The sequence below is a fragment of the Herpailurus yagouaroundi genome, unplaced genomic scaffold, assembly GCF_014898765.1.
Source record: "Herpailurus yagouaroundi ecotype Mexico unplaced genomic scaffold, PumYag 159, whole genome shotgun sequence".
NCBI lineage: Eukaryota > Metazoa > Chordata > Mammalia > Carnivora > Felidae > Herpailurus > Herpailurus yagouaroundi.
This window is the reverse complement of record NW_024412400.1, coordinates 37,192,522-37,213,324: the sequence shown is the minus strand read 5'-3', so window position 1 is coordinate 37,213,324 and position 20,803 is coordinate 37,192,522. Positions and strand designations below refer to the sequence as shown.

The following is a 20,803-nucleotide window of genomic DNA, read 5'->3' as shown; positions in this document are numbered from 1 at the left end:
CTCCACACAGTATTTTGAGGCTCATTCATGTTGTTGCACGGATCAGTAGTTTGTTCCCTTTTTTTTTTTTTTTTTTTTTTTTTTTTTTACTGCTGAGTAGCATTCCATTCTATGAATGTACCACTATGCTGGTGATGGACATCTGGGTCGTTTCCCACTTGGGCTGTTGTAAATACAAAAAATGCAGCTTTGAATATTCATCTATGTCTTTTTGTGCACATAAGTTTTCATTGCTCTTGGGAAAATACATAGAAGCAAAACTGCTAAGTCATAGAGTGGATGTATATTTAACTTTTTCGATACTGCTTTCCTCTTCGGCTGCTCTGTTCTTCTTTCCCGCCAGCAACGTAGGAGAGTTCCAGGTCCTCTACATCTTCACTGAGAGTTGGTGTTAACAGTCTCTGTAACCTGAGCTATTCTAGGGGTATGTAGAGGTGTTCTGTTGTAATTTTAACTTGCATCTCTGAAGAGAAACGTTAGGATCGTTTTCATGTTTTAACTGCCTTTTTGTATGTCTTTTGTGAAATATCTTTTCAATTCTTTTGCCCATTATCCAGCTCCTTAATTAAACTTTGTTGAGAATGTGGCCTAATCAGGCAGTATTCTGTTGACTGCTCATGTTCTTTAATAGAGAAGCTATATGCTGTATGGACAATGAGACAGCAATGGCAGAAATAAACTGGTTAAGAGCATTAGATTTGGATCTTTCCGGTTTAAACTTCGTAGGACTACCGTAGAAGCAACCATTTAATCTGTAAAAGGCTCCATGTGCTATTTCAGTTCAGTTTTAGAACACAAATAACAATTACTCTCTAACCTCAGCATAAAATTAGGGTTGGGGGAAATATCTAAAAGTAGTGTCACAGCCTAGGTAACATATTTTTTCCATATGACATTATATTTTGAAACATAATTTTACTCAAGGACTATCCAAATTTGTGTCACGATGAACATATGCTAAAGGCTCACTTAAAAGTTTTGTTTTAGGGGCGCCTGGGTGTCTCAGTCGGTTAAGCGTCTGACTTCGGCTCAGGTCATGATCTCACGGTCCGTGAGTTCGAGCCCCGTGTCAGGCTCTGTGCTGACAGCTCAGAGCCTGGAGCCCATTTCAGATTCTGTGTCTCCCTCTCTTTCTGCCCCTCCCCTGTTCATGCTCTGTCTCTCTCTGTCTCAAAAATAAACATTAAAAAAAAAAAAAGTTTTGTCTTACAAGTCAGCAAATTAAAAACTACAGCCATAAAGATGTCATTTCAGGGACAAAATGACCTCTAAGATCCTTTCCAATTCTAAGAGTTTATGACAAAGAAGTATGCATAACAGCAACTCTCAAAGTATTAATAATAATGAAGTTAGTCATTACTACTAATAGTGGACAATAATATAGGTTGATTAGGGGCACCTTGGTGGCCCAGTTGGTTAAGCGTCCGACTTCAGTTCAGGTCATGACCTCACAGCTTGTGGGTTTGAGCCCCATGTCAGGCTCTGTGCTGAAAGCTCAGAGCCTGGAGCTGCTTCAGATTCTGTGTCTCCCTCTCTCTGCCCCTTGCCCTTGCTCTCTCCCTCAAAAATAAATAAACATTAAAAATTTTTTTAAAAATAATATAGGCTGATTAATTCAATAACTATTCACAATCACTATTCCCTTTTTGTTCCTCTACTGTGAAAGCTGGAAAGCCAAATACTTCACCTCCTATTATTATTATTATTTTTGCTTCTGGAAGTGGCTCTGGGACATAATTCAGGCAACTGAGGAACAGACTAAAGACACCAGTGATGGCACCCCATCCCAAGTAAAAGTATCTTCCCAAGTTTCTTTTTCTTGCTAAAGAAAACAACAACAATATCCTTTTGCCCCTCATTTTTCCCTAAGAACGTGAATATAAGACTAGAAAATATAGTAGCCATCTTGGGACTATGAAGAAGAGGTATGAGAATGAGGCTTCATGCCAAAGACGTTGAGAGCAGAAAGAAGAGAGCTTGGCTCCCAAGGGTAACACTCGTCACTTACTAGCCCTAATCTTCCCACCCCTAGACCTTTTGTTGTGAGAGACAATAAACCACTATCTGTTTAAGACAGTGTAGTCGGGTGTTCTGGTATTGCCAGACAAATGTACTGTCGGCTGATTCATTAGTGTTTAAAAGAAGATCTCACTCTTAAATACAGAGAACAAACTGAGGGCTGCTGGAAGGGAGGTGGGTGGGGGGATGGGCTAATTGGGCAAGGGGCATTAAGGAGGGCACTTGTTGGGATGAGCACTGGGTGTTGTATGTAAGCGATGAATCATGGGACTCTACCCCCAAAACCAAGAGCATACTGTATACACTGCATGTTAGCCAACCTGACAATAAATTATATATAAAAAAATAAATTTTATTTAGGTAACATTCAATGCGATATTGGTTTCAGGAGTAGAAATCCATGATTCATCACTTACTGTATGTAATTATTTTTATATGTTGTTGGATTCAATTTGGACATTTTTTATAATTTGTGTCTATGTTTATCATAGATAATGATCTGTAGTTTACTTATGATGGTTTTATCTGGCTCTCTTTTCTCGGTAATAACAGGTCTCATAAAATGAATTGGTCAATGATTTGGGCAATTTCTCAGTTCTTTCTCTGTTTTGGAAGTGTTTGTAAAGGACTGGTATTTTTTAAATTTTTTAATTAAATATTTCATAAATTTAAGGACAAAAAAATTAAATGAATTAACATATGTAAAGCTCTTAGAAGATATTTGGTACCTAGTAAGTGTTATACAAGTTTTAATATTACTACTGACCATATTCCAGCAAGTTTTTAATAGGGAATTCTGATTTCTCAAAAATATTATTAAAACGTATATAAATTACTGTTAATCAGGGTTTCTCAACCTCAATGGTATTGACATTTTAGACTCAATGATTCTTGTTGGGGCGGGGGGGGCTGTCCCATGAATTTTAGGATGTTTAGCAGCATCCATATTCCCTATGCAATAGATCCCGGCACGCCTATCAGTTGTGACAACCATAAATGTCTCCAGACATTGCCAAATGTCTCTTGGAGGGCAAAACCATTACCTGGCTGAGAACCACTGCTATAAATCTATCAAGGCTACAAAAGGAACTACATAAATTTATAGTTTAAAATATTAAGTAATTTTGAAGGGCGACTGGGTGGTTCAGTCGGTAAAGCATCCAACTTCGGCTCAGGTCATTATCTCCTGGACCGTGGGTCTGAGCCCCACGTTGGGCTTTGTGCTGACAGCTCAGAGCCTGGAGCCTGCTTTGGATTCTGTGTCTCCTTCTCTTTCCGCCCCTCCCCTACTTGTTCTCTCTCTCTCAAAAAAAAATAAAACATTAAAAATTTTTTAAAAAATATTAAGTAATTTTGAAAATATAAGAAATGCTTACAAAATGTAAAGAATAGGAAACTATGCCAACAATCCTTTTTTGAAGTGAGGTGTTTCAATATAATTTTGGACCTTTATACTTGGGTTTATTTTTTCCCGTTAAGTGTAGTGGCCAGTTAAAAATGTGTGATTCTCTTTGTCAAGCGTGTTTTAACTAGTAAAATAAGGCTTATGCTCAACACTATAGTTTCCAAAGATAATCGTTGAAAGGGAAGGTAGAAGATCACTTAAATTCGACATAACAGAGGCCCCCATGATTCCTAAATTCTGATAGAACAGGCCTTATAAACAGATGATCCATACCAGCAGTGTCCAACAGAACTTTCTTTCTTGTTGGAAATATTTTATTCTGGGATATCCAATATGGAAGCTATCATATACATGTGACTACTGAGCATCTGAAATGTGGCTAATGTGACTCAGGGACTGAATTTTAAATTTGAAGTAATTAAAATTTAAATATCTACATGTGGCTAGAGGCTACATTATTGGATAGCACAGACATACACCCTTCAAGAAATTATCTTAACTGTTATTTTCTTCCTTAAGAATGTCTTTTGTCTATGGCAGGCCCCCTTTTCTCCTTGCCCTATAAAGAAGGTCACAACCAGGCAAATATGAGTGGATGTAAAGGACAGGTATGAAGGCAAGGTAGGTATGCAAAGACGTGGGAGCAATGTGAACAACTTACTTCAAGGGGACACCCCTTCTCTCCCCAGAAATGCTATGGAGCACAGACATAGCACATCTTGTTAAATAAAATAGAAATGGGTTTTCATAAGCCACACAATAGATGGTCCTTCTAATCATTATATTGTATACCCTGCAAGTGAATGTGGTTTGTCCCTTCTACTTCTCAGGCATTATGCGTCTCTTAGAAGGTTCATTACATTACACTTTACAAATCTGTTGAAGGGGCACCTGGGTGGCTTAGTTGGTTAAGTGTCTGACTTCAGCTCAAGTTATGACCTCACAGTTTGTGGGTTTGAGTCTCGCATCAGGTTCTGTGCTGACAGCTCTGAGCCTGGAGCCTGCTTCAGATTCTGTGTCTCCCTCTCTCTCTGCCCCTCCCCCTCCCCCACTCATGCTCTGTCTCTCTCTCTCTCTCTCTCTCTCTCTCTCTCTCAGGAATAAACATTAAAAATTTTTTTTTAAAAACCCACAAATCTGTTGTAAATCTAATATTCCCTAACAGACCCTGCAGTCTCTGAAGATAGGAAACTTATTTATATTTAAATTCTTTCTACCATGAAAGAAAAGCCTCATATATAGGAGGGAAGCAGTAAATCACAAATCTCTAATATAAGTATGTTATAAATACACAATTTCTATAAAGGTTTAGAAAAAGCAGAGCAGGAGTTAGTGTAGCAGACACAATTTATAAGGCAGGTCTAAGAATCACCACTAAAGAGTTAGATGACAATTGTATTACATCAGCCACACAAAACCTGTTCTTTACTATGTATTTTTCAGATTTATAAAGTCACATCCCAGGTGATCTGGCAAGAATTCTGATTATTTTATTACATACAATTTGGTACAAATAATGTAGTTGGACTTTTTATATAAGTCCCAATACATTTAGTTGATAGGTAGCTAGCTCTTTAAAGGCTAGGATAAAATACAAATGGCATAGAACATTTCATCTGCACTGAAATAGTTCCAAAAGCTTTTAACTGAGATTTTCATCTGGGTAGTTTTTTCTAACTCTCCCCCCTGCCTGGTTTATACACACATACTTCTTTGAAAATCATTGTGGGACAGCCCACTGTTGCTGATGGGAATGTGCTTATCAGATGTGTTGGGGCGGTTTTTAAAAAGTTGAAAACCCCTCTCCTAAAAACTCATGTTGGCAATTCTGCACAGGTTGTGGGTGCACACAAACATTCTAATTCCTACAAGAATCATCACTGAAAACAAGATAATTTTTTCAAGGCCATCGTCTAGGCACAGATCAGCAGTGACAACAGTGAACTATAATAATGGCTAACAGTTACTGATTGCCTGCTATGGTTCAGATACTGTTCTGCGTGGTTACCATGTATTATTTCATTTAATCTTCATAGCAACTGAATGAAGTATATAATATTGCTGTTCCCATTTTAGTTGAGCAGATAGGGACAGAGAAGTTAAGAATCTGGTGCAGTATCACACAGGTAGTAAACGATAGAGTCAAGATTCCAGGCCAGGCTGAGTGGCTCCAAAATTGCAATCCTTCTACCATTCCACACCACAGCTACACTTGCTCAGGGAAAGCTTGCTTGCAGCCAAGTTAGGAAAAGCAAGTCCTTTTCTGATCACTGACTCAGGTTTACTGAGTGCATGGACAAGAGAAGGCAGCAAGTTGATTATAACTTACTACTCTGAAAGACTATGAAGATGAAAATTGAGGGTTTAAAAAAAGGTACATTTTCTAAGCTATATGGGTATCTGGCAAAATCAAGTGGTCAAAAAATGCACCCCATATGCTTATCAACAAGTCAATAAAATATTCCTAGTGAGATGGAAAACCTAAAATTAAAGTGAGAGGTCAATATTTACAAAACCTTTTTTTTTCTTTCCTTTTTTGAGAAAGAAAGAGAGAGCATGAGCGGGGGAGAGGGGTAAAGGGAGAAGGAGAGAATCCCAAGCAGGCGCCATGTCCAGCACAGAGCCTGCCTGGAGGCTCACCTCAACTGTGAGATCATGACCTGAGCCAGTATCAATCAAGAGTTGGCTGCTCAACTGACTGAGCCACCCAGGCACCCCATACAACCTTCTCTTTCTTTAAAAAAAAATTTTTTTTTAATGTTTATCTATTTTTCAGAGAGAAAGACAGACAGACAAAATGGGGGAGGGGTAGGAAGAGAGAGCAAAACACAGAATCCAAAGCAGACTCCAGGCTCTGAGCTGTCGGCACAGAGCCAACATGGGGCTCGAACCCAGCCCAGGAGATCATGACCTGAGCCGAAGTCGGACGCTTAAATGACTGAGCCACTCAGGTGCCCCTCTTTCTTTTTTTTTTAAATGTTTATTTTATTTTTGAGAGAGAGAGAACATGAGGGAGGGACACAGAGAGAGGGGGACAGAGGATCCAAAGTGAGCTCTGTGCTGACAGCAGAAAGCCTGATGCAGGGCTTGAACTCATGAACTGTGAGATCATGACCTGAGCCAAAGTCAGACACTTAACCAACTGAGCCACTCAGGCATCCTACAAAACCTTTTCTTATTATAGAATCTGGAAATCATGTTGACCCCATGATTAGAAATAAATGTGACAGGCAGGTCATTAAAGGCCTCATTACAACCCTTCACAAAAGCTCACAGTGCGACCAGTAACCTATGTTTACAACAATTAACTTTTTCTTACAAAATGTTTATTGAGAACAGTTAAGAAGAGTGCTCTACCCCGTAACTAAAAATACATTATTTTTTAAGTGCCACTTCTATTAAAGGAGCTTCCAAAATTGACTAAAACGAAGTCACAGTAGCGCTTAACTATTCTCAGAGTTTTACATGTGTGCTAATTCATGTAGTCTTCAATTCTCGAAACAATCTAGTGAGGGAGATATTATTGTTATTTACATTGTATAGGAGAAAACTAAGTAACTTTCTCAAGGTCACACAAGCGGAGGCGCTGGGATTCAAATTCAGGTATCCTGGCTCTAGGGTCCACTCTCAGCCATTAAGTGGAGCGTCAAAATGCAGAGAAGATATTTTTCCTGTCAGACATTATTTTGTTGAACAAAACCTAACCATGGCAGAAATGGAAATGACATAAAATGGCTGAAGAGGAACTCTTCTACAAATATTTGTCATGTGTTTTATCAAATGCTCAATATAAAATATATTTAAATTTTATATTTAAAAATATTTGAAATACATTTATACTTTAATTCCAATCTTCCTTATATTCAAACCAGCAGTATTTTTCCTCTAAATATGTATGTTTTTAACTGAGCTTACTAAATTAACCATGGAAAATTTCTAACTTTCTTTTCAGAGAATTATCCTGAAAAGTTAGCTCTTGGCAATAACTTTAAAAAGCAGAAAAACAGGGGCACCTGAGTGGCTCAGTCTGTTTGAGCATCAGACTCTTGATTTTGGCTCAGGTCATGATCCCAGGGTCGTGGGATTGAACCTTGCGTGTCAGGCTCCACGCTGAGCATGAAGCCTGCTTAAAGAATCTCTCTCTCTCCTTCTGCCTCCTCCCTGCTTGTATGTTCTCTCTCTCTCTCTGAAAGATAAAAAAAAAAAAAAAAAAAAAAAAAAAAAGTGCTTCCCTGTTAAAAATTCTGCAGAAAACATTTTTAAAAAGTTACATTTATTATCAGAGATCTACTAAACTTCTAAAGGAACATTTTTTTTTCTCTGACCCTAAAGACTTCTACATTAGCTTCAGTTAAATAAAACAATTTTGAGCTTATTCCTTATGCCTAGAAGACTGCCAAGTGAATATTCAATAACTACGTCATTGAAATTTCCAACCATGCAACTAACTAACATGTAAATCAGAAGACTGTACACTAAGTGTGATCTACCATTTGAGGGGGTAGTTCTTACTATCAATGAAAATGCTCCCATGTTACTAAATCACAACAGTCTACCTTACTGCGGTCTATATATGGTGATCACACACACACACACACACACACACACATCCATATGTGGATCAGCCTGCTTCTTCATGTTTCCTGGTGTAATTACACCCAAGTATATACATACTGAAATGCAAATGAATTAGAATATACTTTCCTTTTACTTGTATTTTATAATTGTTATTTTATATTTACATATTACAATTATTATATACACTTTAATTATGTGTTAGTTATGAATTTCAGGATAGTAATGGGGACATAGTTTATAAAAAGGAATGGGTTTGAGAGGGTAAGATTTACTGATTTAGATGTTACTTGTGATATAAGAATGCACCTTGCATTGATGGAAAATTAAATAGGTGAAGATGACCAACATGTTTCCATTATACTAGCAAAAGAAAATTCAGTATTGTTTAATCCAATGGAAAGAAAAGTCTGTTCAATGCGTAACTTTTGCTTTAGAACTCATAATTAAATGTCACAGTGTGTCTTTCTGATGAAACAATATGTGCTAAACTTTCAGATGGCTATGCAGATGAGCTGATATCATCCCAGGATGGGTAGGATCAGTGCTGCTCTGTCCCGGCCCCTCCTCCTCTTCCACCCTCAGATGGTGATGCGGAGTAGAAACAGAGCTTTGTTCGGCAGTGGGCCTGTGGTTTTGCTGTGTGGAAAATCTACTTATGACTCCATCCTTCATGCTGCATTTACGTTCTGTCATACTGACTAAAATAACTAGACATTCTTACTGATTTTCTCTTCAGTGCAAAGCCAAATATTTGGTTCACATTTTATGGATATATCCTTTTAAAAATGTCAAACAAAAGCTGCTAAAATAGCTCACTGTACAATGACAAGCATTCAAGTGGTCAAACATATTTGTGTATTGTAATTAACTTTTTATCTCATTATTTAATATGCATGTACTACACAATCAGGATTATGAAAGCAAAAGAAGATTCATTTCTAATGGATACACATATCTTTCAATAGACTTTACAAAATGAACCATATAAGCAAGTTATTAAATATGACCTGGAAAAGCATCTTCAATAGCAGAACTTGCAAAAGGACACACACACACATCAAACTAAAAAGCTTAAGTATAACTCAAAAGAAAAATTATTTGAAACTGCTGTCATTAATTTACAAAAAAGAAAAATGATCTGGATAAACTACAAAGATGGCAGCCAATACTCTTTCCAACTACTTCTCTAAGCTGAAACATGGTGCCCCTATTGATTCTTCTTCAACTGAAAATCCCTGAAAAGGGGCACCTGAGAGGCTCGGTCGATTGAGCAACCGACTTCGGCTCAAGTCATGATCTTGCAGTCCATGAGTTCGAGCCCCACGGGCATCAGGCTCTGTACTGACAGCTTGGAGCCCAGAGCCCGCTTTGGATTCTGTGTCTCCCTCTCTCTCTGCCCTTAACCCACTCACATTCTGTCTCTGTCTCTCTCAAAAATAAATAGACATTAAAAAGATTAAAAAAAAAAAAAAAGGAAAGAAAGAAAATCCCTGAAAAAATAAGCATATATAGAATGTGTTGTGATACATGGTTTGGGGCAGAAGTAGTGAAGTCGCTACATCTAAGCAGGGTGACTTTCCCACTTGTCTCATTCCTCCTAGTCTGCACTTACATATTGCCCCTCAACTCTGTGGTTTCAGCAGGTGTTCACTGAAGACACACATTCACCATATGTAAACTTACATAAACCTCTTCAAAGTCTTGGCTGGACTGTACTTATAGCTCTATTCACAGTTTTCTGTAAGATATGATTATGTTAATCGTATGGTTAAGTTTAGGGAAACTTGATAGTATTATACTTAATATTATAGGATAAAAAGGTGCTTTATTTACCCCCATATGGTAATTAATTTTCTCAGTAAACTGTGAAAAAATGCATACCAAAGCAAGTTTCCAGAGAAATCAGATTAGTATGAAATATGAAAACCAATATGAAAGCCTATGAATTCTAGTTTTTAAATTATATTTTAACATTCTTTTATGTATCTGCATCACTTAGATATAAGAAGATTCAGATTGACAAACTGAAGAAGTGAATGATAAAGATTTATTTTTCAAAATTCATAGCTTGTGGCCTTTATTATGGAATAATTCAAAATAAACTTGTGGTCCATAAACTGTTACCAGATAACCTCCATTAAATGTGAATGAGTTTGATAAAATTTAAGTATTTTCTCACACTTCACATTTCCAGGTAATAAACTTTAAATTTTATTACTACCAAATAAGAGTATATGAATATTTTTTCAAATTAAAGCATTCACTTGACATATTAGCTTATTAACATGAAGCTTAAAGTTGTACATAAAATTGTAATAATGATGGGGAGCCTGGGTGGCTTAGTCGGTTGGGCGTTTGATTTCGGCTCAGGTCATGATCTCACGGCTTGTGAGTTCGAGACCCGTGTCAGGCTCTGTGCTGACAGCTCAAAGCCTGGAGTCTCTTCAGATTCTGTGTCTTGCTCTCTCTCTCTCTGCCCCTCCCCTGCTCACACTCTGTCTCTGTCTCTCAAAAATAAATAAACATTAAAAAAAAATTAAAAAATTGTAATAATGACAATTCAAATGAAGTAAACAGAATAAACCATTTATTAAAACACTGTGTAATAAAATAAACTTTTTGACCCAGTGCTACAGTGGTAAACATTTTCCCCTCATTAACATTCCACCTAAAACAGTTAAATTACAACATAATCTGACCAGAACAAATACTTCTGTTCTTTACCATTCAATGCTTGGACAGTGAGGTGAGTGCAGATTTAGGTTTTCTTGATGAACCAAAGATAGAGGATAATAGCCTAAAAGACAACCACAATTCCATATGCCTGAAGATTAAATTTTATTACCCTGTTCATTGGTCCAAACTTAAAAATTTTCATTATATCATACAAAGACTTCATGAATCACTCCCTCCCAGCCAAAAATAAATATGAGGAACAAATTAAGGATAAGAGTTGGGTTTTAAACTGCACTTTATTTGTTTCTGTAACATTGTCTTTTTTTTTTTTTTTAACTGATCAACTATAAGCATGCAACAAGTTCTCTTCTGAATGGAACTACTTCCACAACCCCCGGGATACCAATAAGCAAATTATAAAGTCATTAAATTTGTAGCTCTCTCCTCCTTTAAAGCACTTCTAAGCAGTGTGTGGGATACATACCACAGAGGTAGGAAAGACCATCTTTAATAAATTATCTTCTTAATTGTAGAGAATTTCTGAAAATAAAACAAAATGCTAAGCCATGCCTTTGATGAGTACCAAAGGACCACAGAGCCATCTCCTCCTATTTGAAGAATTAGTTCCCTGGAGTGTTCTGGCCTTTGTAGGGCACTTGATAACAAGATCCACCAGGGCTCCAAACAAATGCACTAAGAAAGCCTCCACTCTCATTTGCCGATTCTTTGGACCACCCAATCCTGCTGGCAGAGAGGGCAGCGATTGTTCTGTTTCACCCACAGGGACATGCAGCAGTTGTGGAAGGAATGATTACATTCTCCCCAGACCACTGAAAGGAAAAAAAAAAAAAAGAATATTTGACATTACATATTTTAATTTAAATTATCCAACTCAAAATTACAGGTTATTTTATATTATGAAGAATAATCATGATTCATAATCTTGAATAAAGATGCCTAATTAGTCAACATTTTTTCTATCTATTAAGAAAATAACAACTTACCTGTGTAAACCACACTTAAGAAGTGAGATGAGGCGCTGTGACTGGGGGACTTTTTCATCATTGTTTAGAGTCTGTGAGTGATGTGGTGGCCCCCAGCCCCTACACAGCTCCACATGCTGTCTTCCTGAAGTTAGGAGATTAAAGAACTTGAGCCTTCCTTAGATCCCAGACCTTCTCAGTCAAAGACTGACCTTGGAGACCTTTTGATCTTTATTTTATTGAAAAATATCCTCCTGATTTTTATTTACCAACATGAGTTTTCAGTTCATAGTAATCTGTTATAAATAGATGACATACTTCTAAACATTATCAGCTGTACATCTACTCAGTTATTTTCTAGAAGTGTTGATGTCATCCATAAGCAGTGCAATTCCTCATGTGACAAACACATGAACTTTTCAAAGTGGCTGGCTAGAAACAGAGGACTTTCTGTGATCAAAGAAAGGTACCCTAAACCTCACAATTCTCAAGTTAAATATTTCTTAAACCAAGGGCAATCTCCCATAATCTGAAATGCAATCTCACATGTGGGCTTTATTTGTCCCTTGCTTGACCTATATGATAACAGAACAATGAAAGAACATGGAAAAAAAGAAAAAAATAACCAACTTCTTATGAAAACTGGCTACAGGGAGTAGGAAGCAAAAGGAAATCACTGTGTTTCAGGAGGAAGAAACAGGATTTGATAAATACTGAATAAATCATTATTAAAAAGCTATATATAAACAACGCAAACACAAAGTACAAAGTTAACCTTTCATTTTCAGAAAAGCTTTTATACATAGCAATCTAGAAGTGATGACTTCAAGAACTAGGACATAAAAACCTTTGAACTGCTTAAAATATTTATCCTAAAACAACTTCTGTAGTCCCAGGCTATTAGCAAAATTCAACAGATTTCCATATACAAACTATATTGCAAAAGAGAGCACTTAGAATTTTTTCTATGTTGGCTGAAAAGTTAAATACTGAATAATAACAGTACTGAAAACTGCAATGCTTTATTAGAATAAAACCCTACCAAATCTGACCTATAACACAGTTAAAATTTAAATGACATTTTGGTAATCCCTTAAAATTTTCTTAACAGAAAAGAATTATTTCTTTGTTGATTATCAAATATTTACTATGGCCATGTCTGGAATATATAACCAATTCTTCTTAATTACAGGCAATAAAAGAACTTGCAGATTAGTTCCATTAAGGCCTTTTGAGAACTAACACATTTTACATTAATAATAGATCACTGCTTTACAGTTTATTTTTATGTATTGATAAAGTCAATCTTAATCACAAATTCAAACATCCCCACTGAGAGAAAACCTTCAGTTGAAAAAGCAAGAGAATGAAATTACAACATACCAACACAATCCTCTTGTTTGTTTTCAGCTTGACATCTAAGACAGGCATCTAAAAGTAAACAAATAGCAATTCTCATTCTGATGCTCAGAATGCAATTTTTAAAACCCAGACACTTCAAAGTCAAATAAAAGCCCAAAGGGTTAGAGATGGAGATAAAAGATTCAAACTATTTATCTCTCATCTAAACATAACTATTTAAAGATGAATAAAGTGCAAGGCACTCTACTCATTTACTTATGACCAGGAGCAATTTCACATGGGTTACCGACCCTCTATTTTCACCAGCTCTGATAAAAAGGTGTCCCCGAGGTGGATTCAACCACCAGAGAAAACTATGCCATACTTCATTATATTAGAAGTTCCTATAAGCTGACTGGGCATGCTCACATAGATCAACCTTGGGGGTAGCTTATTTTCAAGACACCTTTTAAACGTAAGCCATACATATAAATTGGTATTTGCCTGTACACACATACAGAAACTCTAGAAGAATAATCAAGTAACTGATAATAAAGTCTACCTAAGAGAAGATGGTATGGGAAGCAGTCTTCATTGTATAGTTTCTTAAAATTCTGAATTTTGTGACTGTATGATCTATATAAAAATTAAATTAATTTTTAAAGAACCTCTTAAATACTAGATTCTCTCTCTCTCTCTTTTTTTTTTTTTTTAAGAAAATGCTCCTTCTACAAATATGTCTGAATCCAAAGCATTTATCCAACAATGGCAATGCATTTTAATAATTTACTTGGGAGTGCATTTTAGGAATGGGAACCTAAAGGGTACATTAGTTTTCAAAATTTAATCTATACTACTATTTGCTTGATGAAGGAGGTACTATAGGATATTTTAGGGACCAATGAAATGGATTCATTCACTAGCTGGAAGAGGAGTCCAAGATGGGTAAAAGGAAGTTCAAACCAACAACAACAACAAAATAGTTTTTAACATAAATTAGAGAAAAAGAATTCTGTAAAAATAGATACACGGTGGAGCTGAAGCCTGGTCCTTTTCTTAACACTGGATTATGCTCAGGCATTTGTTTGCTCCTCTCTGCATGCTCTTACCCTAAAAAAACACACCACCCTGGCCACTTCGGTGTGGACTGAAAACAACCACTGCCTCCTGAGGCTTTCTTCAATCCCACAATTACTGAGTATCTGCTCTGTATATGGAGTTATGCACTGGGGACACCAAAATGACCAAGTCTGGGTCCCTGGTCTCACCAGGAAATGGGGAGGTAGGCAGGCAAACAACTAAATATCATAAGGATCATGACATAAGGGTGAAGACACAGCTCTGGTTCTGTATAATCACAGAATTACAGTCTGTGTACCCAACTACCTCTTTCACAAATTAGGAAAACAAGACTCCAGAAGGTATGTCAAATGTCCAAGTTAACATAAATAGCCATGAAGGGTTACTCTGGCTCTTTAGAACGCAGCAGTACTAGCAAACCTATTTTCCTCTTCTTCAACACTTGTTCACTGTGCCATCTGCTCCTTTCAGAATGAAGGAAACCAGAGACTGTTAACCGCATCAGAATGGGCTGACAGGCAAATCTTGGGTCAAGAAGTCGTAACAAATCATTTAGGTGTATGAGAGGAATTTGAAAAATTAAGGAATTAAGTGGCCTCTTTTGCAGAATCTAGGAATCTTGGGATTATGACTGACATTTGATTTAGACTCATTATCAAAACCCAACCTAAATCTATAAAAAGTCCTAAAGTTTTAGATCAAAGAAAAAAATTCTTTTCACGATATTCCTAAAATCTAAAACAAAACATTTCTAAGGAGTACAATAACAGTAACTCCTTTTAGAATGATGCTAACTAGGGTTCGCTTGGGAAGTCTGAAAAACAAACTTCCTTCTGCTGTCACCTGACCACTAAATGGATTTTAACACCTCATAAAGAAAATACAAAGGTCTAGTCCAGAACACTTTGCTGAACTCAAAGTACAGCTGTTGCAAATCTGCAAAATTAATCCACAGTAGCAGAACACTTGCTATAATTAGAAAGCTAATGTGAATGTGAAACATTTATAGCCCATATTTTGACTTACTCCAAATATCCCAGTAAAGTTTATGTGTTGCAAAGATGTCAACCATTACTCTGAACTGCATTTCTACCTACAGATCTAAAATTTTCCTTTGGGTAGAAATATAAAACACACTTTTCAGGAACATTCTTCATTTTGAACTAAAGGATATTTAGGGGATAAAATTTTTAGCAAAGCTTGTCTTGCAAAAGAAGAAAAGATTAAGTTGCCTGGATAAGTTAACAATGCCACCCAAACTGGAAATTATGATTCTAGTTCTTAAGTAAGGGGTGGGGTAAGGGGGCTGTATTGCAGGCCAATAAACTAGGTACTTTTAAGACCTAATATGCAAAACAAGTGGATCATGTCTGAAATCAAGTTCTTTCAAAAGTAAAAAAAATCTGAATCCCTTTGCTGTAAATCCTCTTTGAAGCAAGTCCTCATGAATAAAAAACAAGTGTGTACTAAAAAGTGTAAATTGAAAAAATCTCTTGATTCTGGTAGGTTTAAATTCCATCCCTTGAGAGAGAAATTCTGTTTATTTTCTCCAATTCTGTCATTTTTCAGAGCAAGACACAAAGTTTTCAAGCTATACAACCTCAGTTTTCACCTACCCCCAAGAAACAAAATTAAGATTCTCTCTCAGTAGTTTTAAATGCTCTGTTTAAAAATATAACTGGCATTTAGAATAGCATCTCTTTTTCAAGGTGGTCTGAGATCTTAAAAAAGACAGGATATAAAATATAAAAGGATGAAGCTGTTCTGAAAGGTTTCGCGTGGCCCAGTAGTTTTATTCGAAATATCACAGAAAGAAGTTAAGACTTATTTGTACAACAGGGCTCTCCACAAAGGCCTGACTCAGAGCAGGGAAGGATCTTCAGAAAATGGCATCCTATGATAGGAGGGGCCAGAAAAAGTTTTATGTTTCTGAATAAAGGGCTTACATTCTTCAACTCCCATGAACCTTAAAAATATTCGTGAACCACACTGTATCCCCCTTCAAGACAAGCGAGTGCCATCTGACCCATCCTGAAACATCCAGAGTTAAAAGCCCGCAGAACAGCAGTCGCTAATTCGGAAATGGCAATGGCTAGGAACATTTTCTTCCTTTCGCCTCTCAAGAGCGAACTGAGGATGTCGTTTCTGTGGAGGATGACTCCAGAGCATCACTTTGGTGCGTGACCACAACCATTAAAGTGCCCTACTTATTCAGGGCCTTTACCCTGACCCCTTTGCGGTCTGCTTTTAGACATGGAGCTGGCCAAACAAACCCAAGTGGCTTCTCCCAGCGGCCAACAAATCATCCAGTTTTATTTCCTTGGCCACACCCATCACTACCAGAAATTACCTTAATTCCTCAGCTCACTGCCCGTTTCTATCCCTAGAATACCAGGTCCGGGCGCTGGGCGCCTGCTGAGCCCCAGGCGGCGGCAGCAGCAGCCCTCGGGCCAGCAGCAGCACCGGTGGCTCCCGGCACCCCCGCCCCCACTCCTCTGGACTGGGGTCTCTCCCAGCCTTCGCCCGTCCTCCACGCCCAGAAGCGGCCCGCGGAGGCCGTAGTTCGGCCCCGGCCTCGCGTGCAGCGCTTACCCATCACCTGGACCCTGCAGATGGCGCACGTATCGCACTCCACGTCCCAGCTCCACATGGCCACCGCGTTCCACTTCTTGAGAGAGAACATTTTGTCGCCTCCTGACTTGGAGCCTGCGCTCCCGGAGTGAGAGGACAGGGCGCAGGGTTCCTCGCCGTCTTCCACGTCGGCCATGGCGGCGGCGCGGAGCCGACAGCGGAGACGTTAAGTCGGGGTAGGCGGGCTGCTATGGCGGCTCTGTGGGGCCGCCCGGCGGGCCCACAGCGCCGCCTGCAGGCCGCGGGCCACCGCGGTGCCTACGACAAGGACCGCCCGGATTGGCTGGCGCGGCCCAGTGACGTCACATGACGCTAGCGCTCTGGCGCATTTCTCCCGGCACCTCGGCTCGCTGGGGCAACCCCGAGGGCTGAGGGCCTCCAGGGAGTTTCCGTTGTGAACCCCGGGCGGTGTGCTGTTGAGTGTTGCTCTCCCGTGCTCCGGAGCACACTGTGCAGGCATCAGATGCCTTGCTGTGTGACTTCGTGAAACTTACCACTCTCACAAATTATCTTGTTAATATAACCATTTGTCTCGTTCCCACCCCCCCACCCCCCCGCCCCGCGACTCGTAAACTCTTTCAGAGCTGGGACCAGGCCTTTAACACCACCTTCTTCTTGGTATCTAGGAAACGTCTGGCCTCAGAAGTTCTGAGAAACCTGGTTCAGTGGTTCTCAAACTTTTTGGGCTCAGGACCCCGTTATACTTAAAAATTATTAGGACCTTAAAGAGACTTTATGTAAGATGCATATATTTGCTTTTTAATAAATTTTAATTGAGTGAAAAGAAATAGCTTTGAATACTGTTATGCAAATAGTTTTGACCTATTGGTCCCCTGGAAGGATGCCAAGAACCCTGGCATCCAGGCTCCGAAAACCTCTGATCTAGTTTGACCTCCTCCTTTTAATAAGGTCCAGAAAAGTAATTTAAGGAGTACACTGCTGTTACGTGAAGCTGACAGTTATGAAACGTGGGTTCTTCTACTTTTAGCCCGGGGTCATGTTCTTCCGTTTTCAAAAGCAAAGCAGACAACATCTTCATTTAAAAGATAAGAACGCTGAGGTAGTGAACGCCTAAGGAGATGCCTGATCACCACCACCACCTAGTGGTGGACACCTGTTACCAAAGGTTTGGAATTCAGAACATCCGATCTCCTCTTAATGGGCCTCTCAACATCTCTTGGTCTCCTGATACTGGGCCTTGTGCCTGGATAGGAGCTAACCAAACTCAAGGAGTTTGGCAGAGGATACAAGGATGCATAAATATGTAAAAATGGAAATATGGACACAGGGTCACATTTGGCTAGATGCTATGTGTGCTGCTTGTTGAGTGGAATGTGAAGTGCTGTGAAGGACAGAGATAATGCTGAGGACTGATGCTGTCAGGAAAAGCCTCATGGAAGAGGTCAAGTTTGAACTGGGGGGAGATGGGAGGCCCTCCAGACCAGGAAATGAGTGAAGAAAGCACTCCTCTCCCAAGCTGTCAGCCAGAGCAGAGCAGTAGAAGTGGTGGCAGATGTTAATCTGACCACACTAACTTTATGAGCCAGATAAAAATGCTTGTAAACAAACCCAGATGAACCATACAAAACACATGTTCTGTTCATGTTAAACGACCACACATCAGACTAGAGACGGCTCTAAATGCAGACATCTAACAAAGGAGGAAGGCCGGTACTAGACAAGGATAAAATGCACTCTGCTATTGGGAACGGGGCGGTTTGAAAGAAAAAGGAGAGACATGCAGTTGAAATGCTGAAAACTCAAGGACACTCTTTTTTTCCCTACACTTTAACATCTCTTCAACCGGACAGAACTTCCCCTACCTGCTCCAGCTGGATTGTTCTCTGTACTGAGGAAAAACGTACTCATCTTTGTGTCTTCACTCACTGCTCTTTGCCAACATATATTCATATAATATTTCTGGGAAATCACAGCACTTACTGTACTCTTTTGTCACTAGGTCACACTGCAACCAAAAAAGGCTATTACTGATGTTTATCAAACAATTTAAGTGTTTGTTTTTTAAAAGTTTATGTATTTTGAGAGAGAGAGTGCACAAGCAGGGCAGGGGGGGGAGAGAGAGAGAGAGAGAGAGAGAGAGAGAGAGAGAGAGAGAGAGAGAGAATCCCAAGCAGGCTCTTCACCGTCAGTGCAGAGCCCCCATGGGATTCTGTCTCTCCCTCTCTCTCTGCCCCTCCCCTGCTTGCACGTGTGCATGCTCATGCTCTCTCTCTCTCTCTCTCTCTCAAATAGACATTAAAAAAATGAAAAAAATTTAAATCGACAGCTCATAAATGATAAAAATGTTAAAATAGTAAAATGATCTACAATGAAAAAAAGCAAGTACTGTTAATAGACTCTCCAGAAATTCCTATACATGTACAGATACATAATACAACTCATTTAAAAAATTTTAATTGTGATAAAATACACACAATGAAGTTTATCACTATTTTGTGTAGAATTCCATAGTATTAGGTACATTTACATTGTCAAAGTTTACATTTACATTTACAAAGTCCAGAACTTTTTCATCTTCCAAAATGGAAACTATATTCATCAAACAATTTTCTATCTGCCCTTCTTCTCTCAGGAACCAGCATTTTACCTGATTTCTGAGTTTGATTATCCAAGGTATCTCATATAAGTGGAATCGTACAGTATTTATCTTTTTGTGACTGGTTTATTTCATTTAGCACAGTGTCTTCAAGTTTCATCCATGTTGTAGCATGTTTCAGAATTTCCTTTTTATTTATTTATTTTTTTAAGTTTATTTATTTTTGAGAGAGAGACAGAGCACGAGCAGGGGAGGGGCAGAGAGAGAGAGTGAGACGCAAAATCTGAAGCAGGCTCCAGACGCTGGGCTGTCAGCACAGAGCCCGACTCGGGGCTCAAAGTCATGAACGGTGAGATCATAACCTGAGCCAAAGTCGGATGCTTAATTGACTGAGCCACCCAGGTGCCCCAATTTCCTTCCTTTTTAATGTTTAGTAATATTCTATTGTGTGGACAGGCCACATTTTGCTGATCCATTCATCCATCAATAGACATTTGAGTTACTTGCACATTTTAACTATTGTGAATAATGCCACTGTGAACATGAGTGTACAAATATCTCTTCATAACCCTGCTTTCAATTCTTTTGGGTATATACCCAGAAGTGGGATTGTTGGTACATATTACATATTACAACATTTTTCATATGAGTTTTTTTTGCACATATTATTCTCTAGCCTGCTCTTTTTGTGTAGTATGAGAGGACACTTTCCACATAAGCACTTCCATATGCACAGTATTCTTGATGGTTGCACAGTATTGCCCCATTTCTCTGAGGATTTCTCTGAGAATCCTTTGAGAGACATTTAGCTGTTTCCAACGTATAATAAGCAGTGCTGCAGTGAACATCATTATAAATATTTTCTAACTCATCTGTGAGAGTATATATGTAAAATAAATTTCTAGAAGTAGAATGCCTAGGCCAAAAGTTATGTATTTTTAATTTTTATAGACGTTGTCAAAAGACTTCTAAAGAGGCACAAAGATGTTACACTCCGACCCAGTGGATGTCTGTGGCAGATTTCAAAAAGGTCTTTTTTTTTTTTTTTTAAGCAGGAACAATTTCTCAGGAGGCCTCACACACTGGATGTGTCAGTTCTGAAGATCTGTTATTTCAACTCTTACATTCTATTATTGTTTACTTTTAACGGATGAGAATCTTGTCTACCTAGCTAGATGCTAAGATATTTAAGGGTGGACATAATTTACTCTACCCATCCTCAACTCCACAGATAGTTTGGTTCCACAGACTTGCCAGAACTTGTTACATTTGTATATAATATGAATGACAGTCTTGCCTTTTAAAAGATAACTTTAATTAATTAGTTAATTAATTAATTTTTTTAAGTAGGCTTCACACAGAGCCCAGTGCCCAACACAGTGCCCAACACAGAGTGACCAACACAGAGCCTGAACTCACAACTCTGAGATCAAGACCTGAGCTGAGATCAAGAGTCAGACAGCTAATTGAGCCACCCAGGTGCCCGAATTTAATTTAATTTAATTTAATTTAATTTAATTTAATTTAATTTAA

At 38.5% G+C, this 20,803-nt stretch overlaps 1 protein-coding gene across 5 annotated transcripts; it reads right to left on the bottom strand.

The window, feature by feature from the left end:
• On the bottom strand, positions 1-16,952 carry RNF7 (ring finger protein 7). Of its 5 annotated transcripts, none has more exons than XR_005792102.1 (4): positions 16,682-16,952; positions 13,045-13,092; positions 11,683-11,806; positions 11,392-11,508 (listed from the first exon to the last, which is right to left on the bottom strand). XR_005792102.1 is itself a non-coding variant. In XM_040480361.1 (4 exons), the coding sequence occupies exons 1-4, from the start codon at positions 16,847-16,849 to the stop codon at positions 11,490-11,492; spliced, it is 366 nt and encodes a 121-aa protein (XP_040336295.1). In that variant the 5' UTR covers positions 16,850-16,948; the 3' UTR covers positions 11,392-11,489. The 5 variants fall into 5 exon arrangements, 4 of the variants coding, with proteins under 4 accessions (XP_040336298.1, XP_040336299.1, XP_040336296.1 ...); XM_040480361.1 differs by having other exon boundaries at positions 16,675-16,948; XM_040480364.1 differs by lacking the exons at positions 11,392-11,508; positions 11,683-11,806 and adding an exon at positions 1-163 and having other exon boundaries at positions 16,675-16,945.
• Between the last annotated feature and the right edge of the window lie 3,851 nt (positions 16,953-20,803).